A 22,401-nucleotide genomic window follows, 5' to 3' on the forward strand; every position below is an offset into this window, starting at 1 on the left:
TGCGAGGATTTGGTAGTATGCCCGTCAAAGTCTGAGCAACAGGGGTGCGAAGAGGCTCAGAGGTTACTCCTGTGGTCTGACAGGGGTGCGAAGAGGCTCATAGGTTACTCCTGTGGTCAGAGGTTACTCCCATTTTTTCTCCAGCTTCTTGACACGCTTTTTGGGGCGAGGAATATCGCCCGCCGTTACGGCTTCTGGGCGAGGCTGTTTGCTTGGCAAGGTTGGCGAGGCGGTCACAGTTTTCATTAGCACAGGAGCAAGTTTTTTCTTGCCCATGACCATGGCTGCGATGTCCGCATGACTACCTAGGAAAGCTAAAATCAAATTAGAAAAGAGTTCGAACAAATGGCCAACATAAAATGATAGACGCAGATAAATACCTGGAGTTGTTTCTTTGGGTGTCCAGGCGGAAGTCTTCCTCGGGCGGTTGCCGAATATTTTCTTGATAACGTTTTCAGCTGGTGCGTCGAAAAAGTCTTGAGTATATGTGGCCCACCAGTCAACAAAGGTGGCAGTGTTGAGAGTCTCAGGGACGTTCAGCCGAAGGCGGAATTTCTTGCACCTTTCTTGAAATTCTTGCTCGGCCTATTTGCATTCTCTTTCCGAAGAGCCAGAAAAGCGTCCTTGGCTTAGGAGAGAATGGAAGGTTAGGAGAGGCAGTGGGTAGTCTTGAAGGTAACCAAGTTGCCACGCAGTGAAGTGGGGTTGGTAGATTTCCCAACTTGCACACTTCGCATTACAGCTGAAAAGAAGATTGCGAGTTAAAACGAACGTCCCCCAGCTCTTTCGGAGGTCAGGGTCTTCGACTTCATTCCATGCCGAGGATGAAAGCTTGATAGAAGGGGGAATTCTTGACAACGGCAGATCAAAAACTTGTCATCAATAAGGTCTTCTAGGTCGAAAAAATATTTAAAAACTTCTTTGGCCGAGTGAGGAGGAGCGGGTCTAGAGCCCAATTAAAGACCTAACGCTTCAGTGGGTATGAAGTTGGGGGCTTCTGGCTCGAGGGTGGTTAAATAGACTTGCAACCAGATTTGACGAACCCAGAGTGGGCCGGTCTGGTGTGGTTCAATTTTGTTGACTGTCGTCTCGGCTAGACAATATGTAAGCTGGGCAAGGATAGCCGAGCTAAGAGCAAAGACATGACCACTGCCTAATGCTTCAGCGACCGACATGTTCTTGACCAAACGTTTATTTGATTTGGTACAACAAATGAATTTGTTGTACCAATAGAAGAGGAAAGCTTTGTGTTCTCCTTTTTTGAGGTTTTCTTCCCCTCGGCTAGGAAAATGTTGAATAAAGGTGTTGTAGTTGAAGAAGTTCTTGTGCAATTTCTGAACTTCTTCTTTCAGGGGCTTTTGATTTTTCTTCCTCAGCGATTCGCCAGCACGTTCGTTATAGAGCATCTTGAGGTCGAGGTTGGATGGGCACCCAGAGAGGGAGATGTCAATCGGGAGACCCGAAAGGGAGGTCCTGAGAATGGTTGAGATGTCGAGAATGGTGGGACCGATAGGGCCGAGCGGAAGGACCATAGTGTCAGTGGCCAAGCACCAAAAGCTTAGAGCTGCCATGAGGAGTTCTTTGTCCATGGCAATCTCGATGGTCGAGAGCTTGATGGCATTATAAATGCCGAAAACCCGCACTCTTTATTGAAGAACTTCTCTATCCTTTCAACACACGCTAACCAGGCCGCGGTAGTTAAAGGCCAATCTTCTTGGGGTTTAGTCAATTCCCACTTCGACCAATCAAAACCTTGAAGCAGAGGTTCTAGGCGGTGATCTTTGAGGAGGTTGGTAATGGATGCCGGGACGTTGTCTTTAAAGAGTGGTCCCAAGATCTGATGGGAAACGCTTGAGTTACCTTCGAATTGCAGATTTTTGATGGCGCTCCGGTTAATAAAGTCCCGGCACTTGGCACATTCGTCGGAAAGCTTGGAAATACAGGTGTTGGGAGCCATTGTGGAGAACTTGAAGGAATTTTTGGATTCAAAAGAGTTTTTCTGGCTAGAAAGGGAGCTTTGAAGGGTGATCTAAGAGTGAAATGTCTGAGATTTCTAAGGGCGTAAGGGGAAAAATGAAGGATTTTGAGTATTTATAGGGTTTTTAGAAGAAGGCCAATCGTTTGATTTTGAAAAGAAAGGGTAAAATTAATAGGATGGTTTCACAATCATCATGGAGATTCAGAAATCCATATAAAGCGACCAAGAAACTCGCAGATCGAGGTTGCATGATGGCGTGCGACGACGGATTCAATGATGAAGAGACGTTTAATTGTGTGCACGACTCAAACAAACCGAAAAATTCGCAGTTCAGGGTTATAATGATAGCGTGTGGTAGGGTTTTAGGTGTGAGATGATGTTCCAGTGTCAAGGGCAAACACGCTAGGAAGGTGCCACGTGGCAGGATGTCTGACAGAATCAGATCGTGCGATCGTGTTTCATAAAGCGAGGGGGCAATGTTTGGGCCCAAAATAATATTATTGGGCCGATCGTAGGTTTATGTTCGGCCTAAAGCTTTTCCTAACGTACTATGGGTTGTTTAGCGGTTGTAAGCCGCTCATTTACCATCAAGACATACATCTTTTTTGAGTACCTGTGTTCGTATAATTTGGAGTCGGTTCAACGTGCTTATACTCTTACAAATATAATCACCGTGACTGAACCCGATGCCAACAATTCGTGAACTTCGCAGAACTAGCAGCCTTGTCTTCAGGCTTGAGAACTCAAAGGCCGAGACATGTTCCTTCCTTGGTCGTAGTTGCAAGATCAAGAAGTTAGTAGCACGTTCAACGCAACATCAACAAATTTTACTCCTCGACCGAGCTCGGCCAACGAGTTGGCACGCCCCGCATCAACCGAATGACGTAGTTAGCTTATTAGTTACTCGACCTACGTGCCATGTAGACTTTGAAGCTTTTAGGGTCAACAAAACTTCTTTAAAATTCTAATTGAATACACCTAGATTTCTAATGATTTTAATAAACAATCTTCAGATGCTGATTGAATACACATTGAATTTCAGAGATTCACTTAAAATCTAGATTGAATACCCCTGGATTCATTAAAAGAATTAAAATCCCTCAAAATCCCAATTGAATACACCCCCGTCTTCTTGCTTCAAATTCCCCATTGATCATATGCTCTTTTCCTTTTTTTTTTTTTTTTTTTTTTTTTTTTTTGTGACGTCTGCAAATCAATGGCTGCTTCAGTCTCGGCAGCAACCATCGCGCCGTCAACAAAAGACCGGTAACTATGACTTTTCCACCTTTTTTGCAACAACTCCAATTTTTTGTTTCCTCTGTTTTCGTCGTTTGAACTCATAAATTTGTAATCTTTTTCATTGTTCTCATAGTCTCTTTTTATTTTTTGGTGTTATCATTTAATTAGTAGGAAATAACCTTCGTTTAATATTTTAATCTTATCTCTGTTCACTAAAGCCAATTCCATTTTAGTATCGCTTAAAAACAGTATTTTGATTATGTAAAGTATTGCACAAACTTTTTTACTTCCAGATTTTAGTGCGATGATTTTGAACATGTATCAAACTGTGATTTGCAATTACAAGAAAAATGATTTGCGTAAGTAGGCAAGTAGTGTTCTTTTTTTATTGTTATGGTGTTTTTTAGGCAGTGATGGTATTTTTCCTTTTCTGGGTCTGCATGATTTAATCTAAATACATGGAACTGGACGTCTGTAATTTCACCTAAATTCTGTTTGGATGCTGAGAAGATAAGTGTTCTAGGTGCAGTTGAACTTCAATGCCTCTGCTTTCTTAGGCAACTACAGCTGGAAGAAGTTGAGCTCCAAGATCATCAACGACCCGAAGACCTCTTCAACTGGGAACTTCAAGGTTTCTGCAGAATACGATGAGTCGAAGCAGAACTCCAAAGACAGGTGGGGAGGACTTGCCTTTGACACGTCAGATGACCAGCAGGACATCACCATAGGAAAGGGCATGGTGGACACCCTTTTCCAAGCTCCTATGGACAGTGGGACCCACTACACTGTCATGAGCTCCTACGATTACATCAGTACTGGTCATCGCCAGTAAGTACAAAGTAGCGCTTTTATGTTTTACGTAACGGGACCATGCTCCATTAAAATGCAGAGTTATAACGTTAGGGCTTAGATATTATAATGTTACGGTGTCAATAGAATGTTTAAACAAGTTTACTAGGATCATAAGCTTCATTAAGTAAAAATCTAAGTATGTTAGAAACTCAGTTTTCAATTTTGTTTCAGACTGGACAACATGATGGATGGCTTCTACATCGCTCCAGCTTTCATGGACAAACTTGTGGTTCACATTACCAAGAACTTTTTGAACCTGACCAACAATAAGGTTTGTTAAATTTTCATCAATTTTAGTACCAATTTTGCGGGTAGTTTATTGACATTTGCTAATTGATTGGGAATTTGAAATATATTGGTACAGGTTCCTCTTATTTTGGGTATCTGGGGAGGCAAAAGTCAAGGAAAATCATTCCAATGTGAACTTGTCTTCTCCAAGATGGGAATCAAGTGAGTATATGTTTCCTTTTCTTGGTTATGAAATTGGGATTTTAGAAGGCAAATTAAAAGAGGAAGTGATTTCCGTAAACTTCTTTTCTTCTTTTACGCAACTTAGTTTATTTTTTATGTTTAGATTTTTTCTTTTTTTAAAGAAACCTCAATGGTATGAGAGAAATTTTATTGAATAAGAAAAACAATACAAAGATCCAAAACGTGTGAGCTGTTAACCTTCAACCTTTGAAGAACATAAATGGAGTTTTCTATGTAATCTAGAGAGAGAGATAAGGAATTAGAGAGAGAGAATTATAGCTGAAATATCCTTTTGTATTCAATGAATCAATCTTACAGTACATAGTACAAGTATATATACATGTGACTTTCCTTACACACTAAGTAATCTCTACTAACTGTTTTAACTACCATAACCACCTTATTCCTTCATCTTTTGACACTTGTCATGATCTGTTAGTTCTTTATCTTTACATCCCCCCTCAATCATATGCTTGGAGGAACCAAGCATAAGATTAGAACAATGATGCTGAAACAAGGGTGCAGACAGTCCCGTTGTTAATATATTTGCAAACAGTTCTTTTGATGACACATGATGCACATGAAGATCTCCTCAAATGACTCATTCCCGCACAAAATGATAGTCTATTTCAATATGTTGCACTCGTGAATGAAAAACAGGATTAGACGATAGGGCAATCGTTGAGATATTATCACAATAAATGACTGGTGCAGTGAAAATTGGAACACACAGATCACATAATAACTGCCTTATCCATGCTAACTCAGCAGTTGCTATTGCCAATGCTCTATATTCTGCCTCTGTGGATGACCTGGAAACAATATGTTGCTTATTCGATTCCTAATAGATAGGACTCGAACCAAAATAGACAATGTGACCAGAAGTAGATCATCGATCATTTGGGTCACTTGCCCAATCTGGATCACTATAGGCCTGTAATTGCAGCTTTCCTGTTTGAAACTGAAGACCATAATGCAAAGTGCCACTGAGATATCTTAAAATGCGCTTGGTAGCTACAACATGGGAGTCCATAGGGTTATGCATAAACTAGCAACATTGATTAACAGAGAAAGCAATATCAGGCCATGTAAATGTCAAGTATTGCAAGGCTCCTACAATGCTTTGATACTGGTGTGGACTGTGATAAAGAGTACCCTCTGATTTAGACAACTTGTGATAAGGCAAACATGGTGTGGCACAAGGTTTTGAATCTTGTAAATCAACCTTTTCTAGCAGATCCTTGATGTACTTAGTTTGTGAAACAAAGAGACCATGATGATGATATGTGATTTGCAACCCCAAGAAGTAGTGTAACTGTCCCAAATCTTTCATGTCAAACTCCTTAGTTAAAGCTGTGATAATTGCATCAATTAACTGAGATGAACTGCCAGTTAAGATAATATCATCCACATATAAAAGAAGAACCACAATACCCTGATGAGTGTGTTACACAAACAATGATGAATCTGCAAGAGAAGCTTTAAATCCCAATCCTGGTAGAAACTTGTAAACTTCTTATTCCAAGCTCGGGGAGCTTGTTTTAAAGCATATAGTGACTTGTGAAGTTTGCAAACATAATTAGAGGGATGATCTGAACTTTCAAAGACCTGTGGTTGAGACATGTACACTTCTTCATGTAGATCTCCGTGAATAAATGCATTCTTCACATCCAATTGTCTCAATGACCAGTTAATGTCAAAATTAACCTAACAGTGGTAGGTTTTACTATAGGACTGAAAGTCTTACTGTAATCCACACCCTCCTCTTAGCTATAGCCTTTTGCAACTATTCGGGCTTTATATCTTGCCACCGAGCCATCAGTATTGGTTTTGATTCGATAGACCCACTTACAACCTACTAGATTTTGGTAGGTGGCAATGGAACTATAGACCAAGTATGCTGAGATTTTAATGCAATGATTTCCTCTTCCATATCAACAATCCATTCTGGTATTTTACTAGCAGACTTAAAAGTGGCAGGTTCTGAAACTTGAACAGAAGACTTAACTGTAGCTGAAAACACCTTCTTCTTAGATATGCCACTCTTGGATCGAGTTTGAATAGGGTGCAAGCTCACTGGAGGTATTGGAAGTACAACTGATAGATTTTTAGGTTGAAAATTTGGATCAACAAAGATCAAAAAGGATTAAGGACTATGTAGTTTCTGCAAGTGAGGAAGAAGGTGATGCATGAGGAGTAGGATATTCCACAGATCCCAAAGTAGTAAAGGGAATGAACATGGAACACTCTGAAGCATTAATGGGAAGATAAGTTGAATACTTTGAGGCATTAGCAGGGATAGAGGGTGAAGACTTTGGAGCTCGAATTGGAATTGGTGAAATGACAGTATTATTAGAATTGACTAATGAAGGATGGACTTGTAGTGATATGAATGGAGTGTGTGGTGATGCATTGTTGGATGTAATGATGAATGAATAAGGAAAGCTTGTCTCATCAAATAAAACATGTCTAGAAACATAGATTTTATTTGTAAGAGGATTGAGACAAAGATATCCTTTATATTAACCTGCATAGCCTATGAATATGCACTGTGAAGTTTTAGGTTGCAACTTACTAGAATTCAACTATTTTAAAAGTGGGAAACAAGCACAACCAAAGACTTTAAGATGAGATATAGAGGGTGGGGTTCCAAACAAGCATTGAAAGGGTGAGGACATTTGTAGTGTTTGACATGCCATTCTATTGATGAGATAAACATAAATGGCATAAGCATGAAACCAAAATTTATGAGGTAAGGATGTTGTTTGAAGGAGAGTAATGGCTGTTTCAATGTGTCAGTGCTTCCTTTCAGCTAGACCGTTTTGTTGGGGAGTATAGGGACATGACTTTTGATGAATTATACCCTTTTGGAGTAAGTATTGTTTGAATTTTTGGATGGAGTATTCACCCCCACTATCACTTTGAAACATTTTCACAGTTGCAGAAAATTGAGTAACCATGAAATTGTAAAAATTGACAAATACACCAAAAACTTCACTTTTATTCATTAATGGGAAAATCCAGGTAAACCTGGTACATTCATCCACAAAATTTACATAGAATTTGTAACCTTCAATGGAAACAATGGATGAAAGACCCCAAACGAAATAGTGAATGATCTCTAATCTTTGGAAATATGTCCTAATATGTGGTACCACAAATTTTATTTTGACTTGACTACCAAGATAACAGGTTTGTTGCTAAAATGATGCATTGTTCTTTTTTGCTTGAGTTGTGAGATGTTGTCGAATGTGAAAGGGTATGGGATGTAAACCTTCTCTACATAGCCCTTGAAGAATGATTCTCCCTATGATCTTGTCCTGGATCCAGAAACAAAATTCATCACAAATGAACCTACATTTGTTATCTTTACATAGTTGATATATGGATAACAAATGCTGTGATAATTGAGGCACATGTAATATGTTCTTTAACTCAAAAGCATACTTAGGGGTATGAAGAGTAGTGGAACCTATATTAGAGATAGGCAACCCTAAGCCACTTGTAGTTGTCACAGTATCAGTGCCAAAACATGGTGCTGCCAGATTGAGATTTGAGAGATCTGAGGTCATATGAGAAGTAGCCCCAATATCAGCAACCCAGAACTGCTCTTATGGTGCAAAAGAGGAAAATGTAGTGTGCATTGCAGAAAGATTGGAAGGTGGTGATCTGCCTTGATAAGTGAAGTTGCCTCGATGATAGTACTAAACTGCAGTGTGTCCATATTTCCAACAGATTTGGCATTGAACTTTAGAGGATGGTGCAGATGTAGAGGAGTGTCTTTGAAAGCAATCTGCAGCAATGTGACCCCTTTTGTTGCATATCTGACATGTAGGTACTTCATAACCATGCTCAGGACAAGTGGAGACATGAGGTTTGGTAGGTTTAAGGATGCTAGTACTAGAATTAGAATAACCTATGGTATACCGGGAATTGGAATAAAAGTTGTTCTTGCCCCTTCCACGTCCTAAAAAACCATTTAAAGTATAACCACCATTGTAGTTTGCTGAGGTACCATTATAGCTAGTATTAGTTGAACCATCATTATAAGGTTGTGACTATGAGGGACCACTTGAAGAGCCTTCTCCTAGCATAAGAGGTTTGCTTTTGCCAGATGTATCTTGTGTAACCATTGCAGTAACAAAAGACTCAGAAACTGAACCGTTTTCAACAGTTGATTCCTCAGCCAATAACTGGGATCGAAATTCCTTTAGAGTGATGACATTCTCCCTGCCCTTTATAACTGTCCTGAATATGAAGATTCAACAATATCAGCGACACTTCCGTATGGAACAACATGAAGAATTTGCCTAAAATCATCTCCGAAAAGAATCGGTTTACGCTCGAACGGCAAATGGTCAAAACCTGGTTTTGACCCTTTAAGAACATCACGAAGGGACTTATCTAGAGTTTCAAAACATGTTTATGATTCATGGGCGCTTCGTCCCAAAGAATGAGAGCAACTTCAGTAATTAGTTTTGCAAGATGAGTCCCTTTTTTAATTTCATAAACCTAACAATCTGAGATGTTGATAGGAATTTTAAATCTAGAGTGAGTAGTTCTTTCACTAGGAAGCAAGAATGAGGCAATTCCAGATGAAGTCTCCACTAAAACAATTTGATTTTGGGATCTAATTCTAGCTATGATGGTGGTTGACAAAAAAGTTTTGCATGTCCCACCATGACCATGCACAAAAAAATAGGCCAGATTTATTGTTATTAATTTCTATGACACTGTCTTAAACATATTTTTGCTCTCTATCTAACTTTTCCCTCAAACTCCTAGACACAAGTCTATCCATCATCAAATTGTTTGGCTGTGGTAGGTGATGCTTCAACAAAAAACTATTTGCAACAGCAAACAATTTTTCTAACTCACGCAAAAGTGAATTTCTAAGTTCATCTTGGTATTTAAAGACATCTTTTAGGTCAAAAGCATTTATCATGTTTTTCAAAATGTCATCACACATCGTCTTCCAATGTGCTTCAAACAAAGCTGATGGATCAGCAACATCACAAAAGAGAACCAATGTGACAAACAATTGCCTCAGTTGAAAGGATGACGCAGTGACAACCGCTTCTAACATAGCGCTATTCCATTCCCTATCATCCCCCAATAAACCAAATGAAGTGCATGCAGCTCGAAATGAGGGTTCAATAACGCCTTTGATGGTCCTCAAATGGTCAAAACTAAAGCTACCTTTTCGGTAATTCAACAGCAACCTCAAGTAATATAATTCACCGGCAGCAGGGTGAACATACGCAACCTTACCTAGAGATTTACCTTTTTTCTATGGGTCCACTGTTTCTCATAATTTTTCCATACATATTTGATAAGAAATTCAACGTAAGATAACTTACATGCATCAAGGTCTTGGACATTGGTTTGAAACCACTGTGTTAACATTGTGCTTTCAAGATTAGGGTGGTTACCAACATAGCTGAGATCATCGGTCTTTTTGAAAAGAACATTTTGGTTAGATGGAAGGTGTATAGACAACTTCTCAACCGATGGTTCTCTAAAATGAATGTGAAACTGTAACAATCTCCAGACTGCTTCGTAAGGGCATAAGTATCTACAGTTTAGATAAGCCACAACCTCATCAAACTCCTCATCCTCAAAAGCAGCTCTAGTCTGATCAACACCTTTAGTTATGTACTTAAAATGATACTTAATGAGTGTTGATTGACAGCATGATTCAATATTTATATGTGCTTGATACTTCATAAATAGCTCATGATTATAAGGGACAACAAATGCATTATCAAGCTTGATTCCATATTTTAGAACAAACAAATTTTCTATATGTCGACGCTTATATGCAACGAAACCCTTAGTAGAAAAAGTGGTTTCACTTACGAAAGATTTAGGAAATTTTTTTTAACACTTGTTTTCTTTCATGCAAGGCGAAATTTGTTTCGCAATAACACATGGACCATAATGCGAAATTGCATCATATGCAGCCTTGTCACATCTTTCATCAGGAATCTCAGCCGAAATGATAAAATCAACATCATGAGGAGAATGACATTTATAATGTTTATTGACCTAGAGAAAGATATGACAATGAGGAATACCTCTTTTTTGGAACACCACCGTGTAAATCACTGTTTTAAAAAAACAATCCAGAAACATCAAAACCATAAACTCTTCAGACTTGCAGTGAGAAGACATAAACAAATAAAGGGGAAAAATTGGTCAACACAGATTCAACTTCGCCAAAAGGTTTTCCTAACTTGAGGTATTTAATCATATGGCCAAGCTTTGCTTTGAAAATTCTAGAAATTAGATATGGCTTGTCTTTAGCTTTACAACTAGGTTTATCACGCAGATCTTCAATAATTTCAGGCCATTTAGCATTGTAAGTGAAAGTGATAAATAAATCAGGATTTCCAAAGTGGCGACATATAGCCATGGCATCCTGATAATTATTTATAATATATCTACACTATCAGTAAACGAAGTTGGTCGGAAAACCCTTTTGCCAATAACAGAACCGCTTGCATTTCTTGTTTTGAGCGCTTTATGAATTCCTTTAAGACCTTTCATTCTAATAGAATCTTCTTTTGCCCTAATGAAATCTAATCTATCTTCTTCAACTGTCGCATATGCATCAACCAAGTATTGTTGAAACAATTTACAGCCTTTCAATTGGGTGTCACTGTGTTTTGGTCTATCTTGAATTTGATAGCCCAAAAATGCTCTCATTGATATCTCCTCCCATTCTTTGGTTTTTTCCCCCTAAAATTGGATTCCAAGGAAGACCTTTCCTATACCCATCTTCACTGTATGGGGAAAGAAGATGATATTAGAGTGCTATGTACTTAGGATGTAACTTTGTGATTCTCTATAGGTCATCGGTCTTATGCTCCCTAACAATATCTCTTTCGGTGTGAAATTAGCGGATGTTCCCAACTATCAAGCCACCTATCCTGTCACATGCCGGCAGATTGTATTGCACCTCACGGTTGCCCTATGCACCGTACAAACGTAGCCGTAAATTACTTGTAGACCTTTCATCAATCCTATCCCTAGCAAGCCTAAAAAGTTGAACGACCTCATTACACTCGTCTAGTATTTTGATGAGACCACCAACAACTTGTTGATTGAGTATTTTATATGCTTCTGATCTGTTGAAACAACCGATACGATTACTGACTTCATTTTGAGTATCATAAATGTACAGCTATGAAAATTTAGGATTGTCGTCTTCTGGAGGCAACAGAGAACCTATCAAATGATACACTTGACCATTAATATTAAAAACATATGGACCTCGACCCTTGTTGATCGACGGATCAACTTTGGTCCTATTGAAGTTAACGTCATCATTGAATTATACGATCTAATATTTGTTTTAGACTGCAAAAAACCTCGAGAATTTATGGGGTTTAACAAATGATCCAAATAAGCGGGGGTGGGTTTAGCGCATTGGAATTGAACTTTTTGACTCATGCAATACGTAGTAAACTGTGAGGTAGAAACAGAAGAAGTATACTTAGTATGCTTCTTTGTCTACTCTGCAAACCAAAATGGAGCACTACAATACTAACATTGGCAATTTCTTAATCCAAAATCAACATATTTTGGATCAATCCCTATAAAAACAAAGATTAATATAAGCATACATCAAACAAATTAATAGAAGTTAATTAACGGAGAAAGATCAAAGTTTGAAATCAACAAGAGAATGCAAAGAAAGTTATATCGAAAGATTGGCATACTTTTTTTTATTTTTTTATTTATTTTTTATTTTTTATGATAGGCGGCCTACCCAGTAATGAGTGAGTTCGCAATAGAATGAACACTTAAAGTATCTCTGGCCAACAGACAATGCACAGTGGCACAGTTAGCAAGAAAAACGGGTACAGAAATTTGATGAGAACTCATCCCATCTGCCAAATGTGAGGTAAAAACACCATTAGTGGAAATATTTTGTTCAAAAATGGATGCAAATATTTGGGGAGGGTTGTTTCCATTGTTTAAAAATAGCAAAGAGCTTGAAGTATTATTGTATTCATCGTTATAAGTGGTGGGAACATCTTACAACACCAAATCACTTAGATTAATAGCCGCAACAGATAGGCAAATCGGCATGCTGAGTTCCAGTGGCCTTCGTAGATACCCTTATTATTCCAGACATAAATCTACAAAAAGGGGAAAAACCACACGGCAGTGGTTTACTCTCTAATAAAAGCAATGCGACAGCGAAACAACTATGTTAACCACATGAAATGAGCAGCAGACCACAACCCATTAAAGCAAGAGGTCTTCAAAACCATGAACACATTGTAAACATAACAGTAAAAACATAACCCTAATCTGTTTAGATTAGAATGAAGAATAGAGACAGTTGATTTGTAGTTGTTTCCTTAGACAACATTGTTTCTCAGTGTAGGACGGAAAAAAGAACGGATAAAGTGAATTATGACTGCCAAAAAAGTGTGATAAAGGTAACTAGCATAAAGATCGAATAACAAAGCTATTGTGATCCAAAAAACATGCATCAACGATCGAACGTGTACACCGAGAAAAGAGTAAACAAAAATAAAAAAGGTGATGGTTCTTTAAAGGGACAGAAATCTAACCGTTGTAGAGACGGAAGCACAGCAGCGTGCGAATGCCACCGAAGAACATTGCAGGACCCCAATGATCAAAACAAAACCTAGAGAAAGAGGAAGACAAAATATAAACACATATAATTAGAGATAAATAAAAAAAGGAACAAACATCGAACAAAAAAAACTAATGCACGCCTCTACGCCATTAATATTGCAAGACATACATGCATAAATTTGACAGAAAGAAACAAATTATTAAGGTTCAATTCACTTTATACCAGCAGACTGTGCAAGATGAAAAGTGCACAGTAAAGAGTCCAACCCGTTAATTTCAAACAATAAATCTTTTTTAACAGTCCAAGTTGGAGTTGTACTTCACACGCTTAATCAACAACAAACATAGAAAACAATTGTCATGCATCATAAAGGATATGCATCAAACGCTTTTAGGCTAGAAAATGATGCATTGCCTGAAACAGAGATGACCAGGATTTAAAACGTTCAAATTTGCTTCTTGGTTGAGTAATGAGATGCAAAAGAAAGACTTTATAAACAATTTTACACCGAGAAACACGAATCATATAAAATCACAACCGATCTAACAATAAGAAAGCATATAACACAAAACAATAACAGCAGGCCAAGACACTTTTGGTTGATCCAAGAACAGCCTAACAAGATTAAATAAATCATCAGAGACTGCAACAATGAGAAAGTCCGAAGATTAAAGTTTGCATTCACTATGTATGATCCCGTAAACGCTGGAAAACATTTTCATTAAATCTGTTCAGGGAAACCTAGAAACCCATGATGCGATTCCATCGCCTAGGATAGCATACATTAGCTTGGAATCCAACCCGAAACTATTATTCGTCCATCACACAGTATCCATTAGATCGGAGACTTTTGTCAACAGGGCTAAATGAACAATCATAATTTAGATTTCATAAGTTAATTTTTTGTGTTTGTTAACTACATTTGACTCGTTAAAACAATTTGAGCAAAACTCAAGGCAAGATAATGGATTTTTGCTCTAGTTTAAAAAATATTAACCTGTGTTATAAGCAATGTAATAAAACATACATAAAATGGTGCGATCTAGTTTCATTCCTTTCCACAAAGCTCTCAGGTTGGACTCTCATCAAACATTAAGTTCGATACAAATTATTAATGATAGAAATACTCAAGCATGTTTGAGTTTAAGCACCACTACTTAAACATGTCAACACATCCATAAGTTGACTAATTCTAATTAGTTTCACAATGCAATTTCTATATACTTACATGAAAAAAAAAACGGACAGAGCAAGTAAAAAAAAATTCTCAGTAAAAGAATTAGGTAATTCTAATCAACAACCACTAATCAAATTGTAAAAGCAACATGTAAGTGTTTCTCAGTTCAAACATAAAAGCACCAGAGTTAAAGGTTTTTATATGGATTATGAGAAAAAAACTCATTACAACACCAAAACCTAGAGCTGTAAGAGATTTCTATTTTGTAGAGAAAATGATAATGCCATAAAAACAAAAAAAGAAACACATGAAAGCGCAAGCAAGCCAATTTTTTTATTTCCCACACAATCTGGTAGAAGGTGTGATTTTCCTAAAAATATTTCTAGTTTGTTGAGTGAGCACAGCTATCAACAGCATTTAATAAAGCAGTTCAGGGAGGATGAGATAGTCTACTAGAAAAACCTAACGAAAACACCAACTAACCAAAGCAACTGACCTCCGAACAACGATTTGGAAAATTGAGAACGCAACAAAGAAAGGAAGCAACCAACAAAAAACATAAAATGCCTAACAACATTCGATAAAGAATCAAGAACACGGGGTTAAGTGAGAATCATAGAGATAGCAAGAGAGCTTTGAACAATAACAGAATTGCACAGACAAAAAAAAAAAAAAAAAAAATCCTATTGAACCTTTGGACAATCAAAGGTCACAAAGACAACCAAGAATGAGAAACAAAGCATAAAGCAAAGGAATAATATAAGCTCGACCTATTGGCTCGAAAGCTCTGCATGAAGCCCATGCGACTAATTCTAGCAGCCATAAATGACGAAAGCATCATCGTGGCCGTGGTAATGGGCGGCAAGACCATCCCTGAGCCCAGGGTCCACAGAGCCAAGGCCCATTCAAGGGAGGAAATTTGACCCAGAAGTGCTAACCCCTTGCCCCTAAGGCCCCAAACTTGAAGAACAAGGGAAAAGCTACTGTTCAATTGGCTTCCACTGAATTAGACATGTGCTACAGCTGTGGATCAAAAGATCATTGGTCACGCGTATGTCGAGCTACCCTCGAGGCCATTGCCAAGTATCATTTCCGTAATGAGTCTAACTTTGCCCATGTGGAACATCCTGAAAACGTTACTACATCCATGAAGATATCAGATTTTCAGGAGGCATTTGCTCTTATGGAAGAATAAAGTTTTATTTTCCTAGACATGTTTTTGAGGGAGTTTTTACCCCTAATTGCCGAACCCACTAGGAGTGGTCGAACCCCCCCCCCCTTATTTTTAGGCTTATGGTTTAATTTTTGGACAATTTTTCTAAGTTTTCGGAATAATTTGTTTAGTTTTGGCTTGTTTTGAATTATGGGCAATTATTTTATGGATATTATTTCTCGATTAATTAATTGAATGAATGGAATTATATTTATGGATGTGACCAATTCATTTAATTTATTCCTAGGTATGACTAGTGGGGAAGTTAATTGTTTGGCTGATAGTGCTACCACACACACCATATTGCATGAGCACTATTTTACTAACTTTGTATCTAAAAATGCACATCTGACAACCCTTTTAGGCCTATATAATGTTGTCTAATGGTACTGTCTTAACCATTAAAGAGGCCTTCTATTCTCCATGTTCCAGAAGAACGTTGTTGAGCTTTAAAGATATTCGACATAATCAATATCATGTTGAAACCACTGAAGAGAATGGCTCTGAATTTCTTTGTATCACTTCTTACGAGTATGGCCGGAATCTTATTCACGAGAAGCTGGAATGCTTCCTAAGTGGGTTGTACATTACAACCATTCGCGCATAGAGGCCATGTGGCCAACCCTGTGTCTAGGTTCTAGAACACTTTGCTGCTTTGGCATGATCGTATGGAACATCCTGGACGTGACATGATGCGCCGTATCCTCAAACCGTCACATGGGCATCATTTACCTCCCCACGTTGGATTCCCACCTTGCAAGCTTATTCTTTAGGGAAGTTGAATACTCAACACTTAATTACAATGATCATTCACAACCCTCCTAAGTTTATTCTGAGGATTCAAGGGGATATTTATGGACCTATCCAACCAACATATGGACCATTTAGATATTTTATAAGTGTTAGTTGATGCATCGAGACGTTGGTCACATATCTCTTTATTGTCCACATGCAACGCTGCATTTGCGAAACTCTTAGCATAAATGATGAAGCTTAGGGCTCACCACCTTGATTTTTCGATCAAGTAATTCGATTAGATAACGTTGAAGAGTTTACGTTACAGACTTTTAAGGATTATTGCATGCCTATTGGGATTGATGTTGAACATCATGTACCCCATATGCACACCGAAAACGGCCTGGCAGAAGCTTTCAGAAAGCGCCTTCAATTGATAGCTCAGACTTTGGTTATGTGAACCAAAGTGCTGGTATTTGCGTGGGGCTGTGCAATATTGCATGCAGCTATGTTGGTCCTTTTGAGGCCCATCGCTACCCAACCTTATTCACTGTTACAGTTGGCTACTGGATACGAGCTCAATGTCTCACATTTACGTGTGTTTGGGTGCACAGTCTATGTGCCAATAATGCCACCACTACGTACCAAAATGGATCCTCAAGGAAGAATGGAAATCTATGTCAGTTATGATTCGCCATCAATTATTCGGTACTTAAAGCCCTTGATAGGAGATCTCTTTACTGCACGTTTTGCGGATTGTCAATTCGATGAGACAGTTTTCCCATTGCTAAGGGTAGATAAGAACGTTAACGTTCTTGTAGAACGCAGCGAATTGTCGTGGTATACTCCCCATTATGTCCCATATAGATACCCATACTACTCAATCTGAAACTGAAGTGTGTCATATTCTAGATCTTCAGAGCATTGCTTAAAGCATGCTGAATGCTTTAACCAATCTAGCAAAAGTAACGAGGTCACATATACCCTTTGCAAATGCACCTGCAAGGATTGATATACCTAAAGAACGCCGTAATACGACATTGGAAGGCTGAACCGTCCCCGAAGGTAGGGCAACAACACTTCCCATGCGACATGGTACATTGGTGGCTAGCCAATTATCTGCTCTTACCATGAAGCATGGCAAACCCCCTGGTTCAAAGGATTCATAACCCCAGAAGAGGAAAACAACATAACTAATGACCCTAATTTGAATCCGACCATCGCTTACTCATCTGTTTCAATGCATGAGGTTATTCTAAATTATAGTGATGTCTTAGATGAGACAAACTAACCTCCTGAGAATTTTGAGATTTCGGTCCACTACGCAATATTAGAAGAGGTTTGGAATTGGAAAGAGATGGTCGTCGATGATGCATTTGCACACAATAGCTACTGACATTATGCTTAGCAATGACATTGAACCACGTTTTGTTGATGAATGTCGATGTAGAATGGATTGGTCAAACTGGAAACAAGTAATCCAGGTTGAACTTAATTCGTTTGTGAAACGTAAGGTGTTTAGGCCCATAGCTCCTACTCTACCACATGTGAAGCTCGTGGGCTACAATTGGGTTTTCATGAGGAAGTGTAATGAGAAGAATGAAATAGTGCAATATAAAGCACCCCTCGTAGTGCAAGGTTTTTCTTAACGTCCTGGGATCGATTACGAGAAGACGTATTCCCCCATAATAAACGTCATAATGTTCCGCTACTTTTTTAGTCTGGTAGTTTCTGAAAAAATGAATATGCAGCTTATGGACGTGGTAACCACATATCTCTATGAGGATCTAGATATGGAAATCTACATGAAAGTTCCAGAATGACTACCATTGACTAGTTCAAATAGTTCTAGACCATGGAACACTCTCTCAATTAGATTGAGGAGATCACCCTACAAATTGAAACAATCCGGGAGGATGTGGTGTAACCGTTTGAGTGAATATTTGACAAGTTAGGGTTATGTGAACAATGAACTATGCCCATATGTGTTCATCAAGAAGTCACATTTCAGATTTGCGATCGTTACAGTTTATGTCGATGACATGAACCTCATCAGAACTCCCTTAGAGCTTGAGGAAATTGTCGTTCACTTAAAAAACGGAATTTAAGATGAAAGATCTTAGAATAACTAAATATTGTCTTGGCCTAGAGATCGAGCACTGTTCAGATGGAATCCTAGTATATCAATCGAACTACACCCAAAAGGTGTTGCGACATTTTAATAAGGATAAAGCGAAGCCTTCGGGTACTCCTATGTCGTTCTAACTTTAGATGCTAAATGAGATCCCTTCCATCCCAAAGAGGATGAGGAAGAGATTTTGGAGCCTAAAATTATATACCTAAGTGCAATTGGTGCTTTATTGTACTTGGCTCTATGCATTAGACCAAATATCTCATTCACTGTTAATCTTTTGGCTGGATACAACAACGTGCCTACACACTGACACTGGAACGGTGTTAAAGATATTTTTCGCTACCTCAAGGGTACGACGGATTTGGGCTTGTTCTACACCTATGAATTCTCGAGAGGAGCCGTCACCCTTTTCAATCCTCGGGTTGATTCCTGCCTTGTTGGTTATGCAAATGCTGGTTATCTGTTTGACCCATATAGGGCACGTTCTCAAACAACTACGTCTTTACTGTTGGATACATCCTTTTATCTTGGAGGTTTACCAAGCAAATGCTAGTTGCAACTTCTTCGAACCATGCTGAGATTCTCACCTCGCGTGAGTGCTTTTGGTTGAGAGCAGTCATGGAACATATTCAAAGCACTAATGGTCTTAATTCCATCGTTGACTTTCTAGGATGATCTTTGAAGACAATGCTACATGTATCGAGCAGTTAAAGAAGGGATATATCAAGGTAGACAACACTGAACACATAGCACTGAAGTTCTTTTACTCTCACCAGCAACAACAGCATTAGAACATTGAAGTCAAGCAAATCCGTTCCCAAGACAACCTGGTTAATCTCTTCACCAAGTCATTGCCCAAGTCTACTTGATCTTAATGTACTCTTTCTTTTTCCTACAATTGGGAGCAGTTTTTCCACTGGTTTTTGCTACCGAATGAGGTTTTGATGAGGCACCCATCCTAGGATAACCATACTCCGTTGAGTTCACTACTTTCGTCCCGTATGACGTTGGTTATAGACATGATTCACACTTCTCACTTTTCTCCTTAGTCTATGGGTTTTTACCTGCCTTAGTTTTTACCATAGTGAGGTTTTGTGAGTTTTATTACCAATGCATACTTTCTTTAAATTTAAGACTTGCATTCGCCCGTTGTGCCGATGACTTCATCAACTGTTCTACCTCAATTGCTGAAGACCTGATGTGAAGTTTTGTTTGAGTATTTACACACTCAAAGGGATGTGTTGCAGTCATATTTAAAATAGGAATGTGATTGTGTAAATTCTACTGTATCTAGGGATATCTTGGAATATTTCCTTTAGTAGATATTATCCTATTAGAGTTGTAATCTTATTAGGGTAAGGATTTAACCTATCCTACTACTATAATTAAAGGCACAATGCGTTGAAATATGACGCACCTCACAATTAAATCTCTCTCTTCTCTCTCTTATTGCCGCCAGCCTTCCTTCTCTATTCCCTTAGAATAGTTTAGTTAATTAGGCCTACAACAATTATTATATTATGATATTATTTTTTTTATATTATTATATAAATTAACTTACAATTTAACACGAACACAATACAAATATAAATATAAATAGATAATAATCTAACACAACTTATTACCATTTTTGATAATGTACAAAACTTCAATCCCTTGTTATATTAATTAATTATAACACTTATCACATGGTCACGTTGTAGGGCAAATTTATCCAAAAGATGCATCAGTTTGTTAGAAAATCACATGGTGAAGTCTAATTCTGTCCCATGTACCCTATAGGCTATAGCAGTTAAAAATTGTCGTAATGTGTGTCTCAATACAAACAAATGTGCTGTGAAGCTGACCCACAAACGAAAGCTACAAAAATTGCAGCCTCAGCGATCGTCTTGGCATGTGTGGCTGCATTATATTAGATAATTTGATCAGAGACCAAGTTTATGTTCTTTTAATCCCATTTGAAATTCTTCCAGTACATGTGCCTTTTGACAACATATATCCTATATCAATGTATAAAATATACTCTAATATCTCAAGGGAGTAATTCGTACTTTAGTGCAAATGAGAGAACACAATTGCAAACTGACCCAATCCGCACCTGCCGCTGTACCTCTTGATTAAGATATAAGAGCATTAGACTTTGCACATTATGAATAAAAGAACCCAAATTTACCTAAAAAAGACCAAAAGTTTGCTCTCATTTTTAAAAGGGAATTTTAACGAAAAACCATATTTTTATACTAAAAAGTCAATCATGGTACTATTCATTTTACCCTTTATTTTGTCCTTATCGTTAAAACTCAAAGTTTTCAAATCTTTTTCATTAATTTTTCTTTTTTAAAACGGATATCAGTTTAAGTTCTATACAAGTTTCATCATTATGCCGTGCGCATGACATGAAGTGCAGCTAAATCTATTTTAATTCTTTATCATGCTGCAGCACAGGATTTGTTTATTGCCTTCATACGAAGTTTCTTGATTTGGTTTGGTGCCTAAAGAATGAATTTACCCATTTCAACTGATTTAGTGACTAAATTAATAAGCACATTATTGTTTGTTTAATCCAAAGTTTTGTTCCTAAGTCAAGTTACATTCCTAGCCCAATTTTTTTTTTTTTTTTTTAAATAATAAGTGAGATAGTGGGTTTGAACTTTTGCAAATTTGTCGTCCTTGCTTAACTTTTCAATCACCTTTGAAAGCATAATTACTAAATAAATTTCATAGTGGCTAGCATCAAGATAAGTTCCCTTGACGATTAAAGATTAAGATTCCTTCCAACTTGCTATTTAACAATTGTTTTCTTAAATACTGTGGCCTCCTAATGTCAGATTAATACAATCACTACAATAACTGAAAGTTTGGAGATACGAATTTCTAGCAGGACAAGCATACAATATCGTTTTAATCGATACATTCGGTGTTGATATTTTAAAACAATCGTCATGCATTCTTGAAGTTTAATTTCTCTTTTATATTTTTACGAGAGGAAAGTGTATTATGATTGTTGGAACACAAATTGTAGCACTGGTCTAAACGATTGAGATTGAACTTGCAAAATAGGTAGAAGACCTCAGAGTGCTTAGAAGGCACCGATCTGGTGCTAGCCAAGGACCCTCCGACAGTCACGTTAGAATTAGAACTTGTGATTATCAAAGCAGTACGTTTAGTTTGTCGGGTACATAGACATATCTATTCATAGCGTTGATGGGGAGTCCTTTGGGAATTATGAACCCTGGCGTTGGTGTAACTCCAGATTAATGAGGAGATAAGGCGAGAAGATCTCTCCTTACCCGTATAAGGTTCTTGATTACTTGGAGTGCAGACTAAGACTCATTAAGTCTCATTCCCAAACAGTTTGAGAGGTAGAGGTTAATTTAATTTAGATACACCACGATGCTTGTGGCCTAAGTAACCCCGCATATGTAGACCTTATCCTATCTCACACCGGGAGAGATTTTGTAGTGTGATCAGAACACGGGATGATACACCATTTGTCACTATACAAATGGTGGGATATATGTGTTAAAACCATAATAACTTAAAAATAAAATTTCTCACCACTTATAAGTGGTATACCACTTGTGTTCCGATTATAATAAAAAGTTTCTCTCCGGAATGTATCTAGACTCCGAACTTGGCGAGTCCGGTTCGTCAGGCACAGACTGTTTCATTTTGGGCAGTTTTGAGTTTCCCTGACCTTAGTTGCATTTGGATTGCTAGACATGTAATGCAACGTGGTAACATCCTAAAGTCGTGGTCCCAAAATGATCTTAGATTTTAGTGTCACTGTGATTTCCTTCAATTCATAGTTCATTTTATGCTATGTGTACTAACTTCTAATGGATATTAAAATTATTCTGATTCATTTCTCATGCGTTTAATAACACATACATAATAAAAATGTGTGTAAATCCCATACTAAAATTCGTAATTCAATACCTAAAGAACCAAAAATAATTAAACATGCAATTCGAGGAGATTAATT

General features: G+C 37.9%; 1 protein-coding gene across 1 annotated transcript; it reads left to right on the forward strand.

The window, feature by feature from the left end:
- Positions 1-3,675: 3,675 nt before the first annotated feature.
- On the forward strand, positions 3,676-4,523 carry LOC137744316 (ribulose bisphosphate carboxylase/oxygenase activase, chloroplastic-like). Its single transcript, XM_068484155.1, has 4 exons — positions 3,676-3,691; positions 3,775-4,045; positions 4,241-4,340; positions 4,434-4,523. Exons 1-4 carry the CDS (start codon positions 3,676-3,678, stop codon positions 4,521-4,523), a joined length of 477 nt encoding a protein of 158 aa, XP_068340256.1.
- Positions 4,524-22,401: the final 17,878 nt, after the last annotated feature.

This window comes from Pyrus communis, chromosome 9 (genome assembly GCF_963583255.1).
Source record: "Pyrus communis chromosome 9, drPyrComm1.1, whole genome shotgun sequence".
Taxonomy (NCBI): domain Eukaryota; kingdom Viridiplantae; phylum Streptophyta; class Magnoliopsida; order Rosales; family Rosaceae; genus Pyrus; species Pyrus communis.

What these genes read in the sequence shown, in the direction of transcription:
- LOC137744316 (XM_068484155.1), top strand. An exon ending in ATCAGTACTGGTCATCGCCA is followed by an intron (nt 4,046 to 4,240) that starts GTAAGTACAAAG and finishes ATTTTGTTTCAG; the next exon opens with ACTGGACAACATGATGGATG. An exon ending in TGAACCTGACCAACAATAAG is followed by an intron (nt 4,341 to 4,433) that starts GTTTGTTAAATT and finishes ATATTGGTACAG; the next exon opens with GTTCCTCTTATTTTGGGTAT.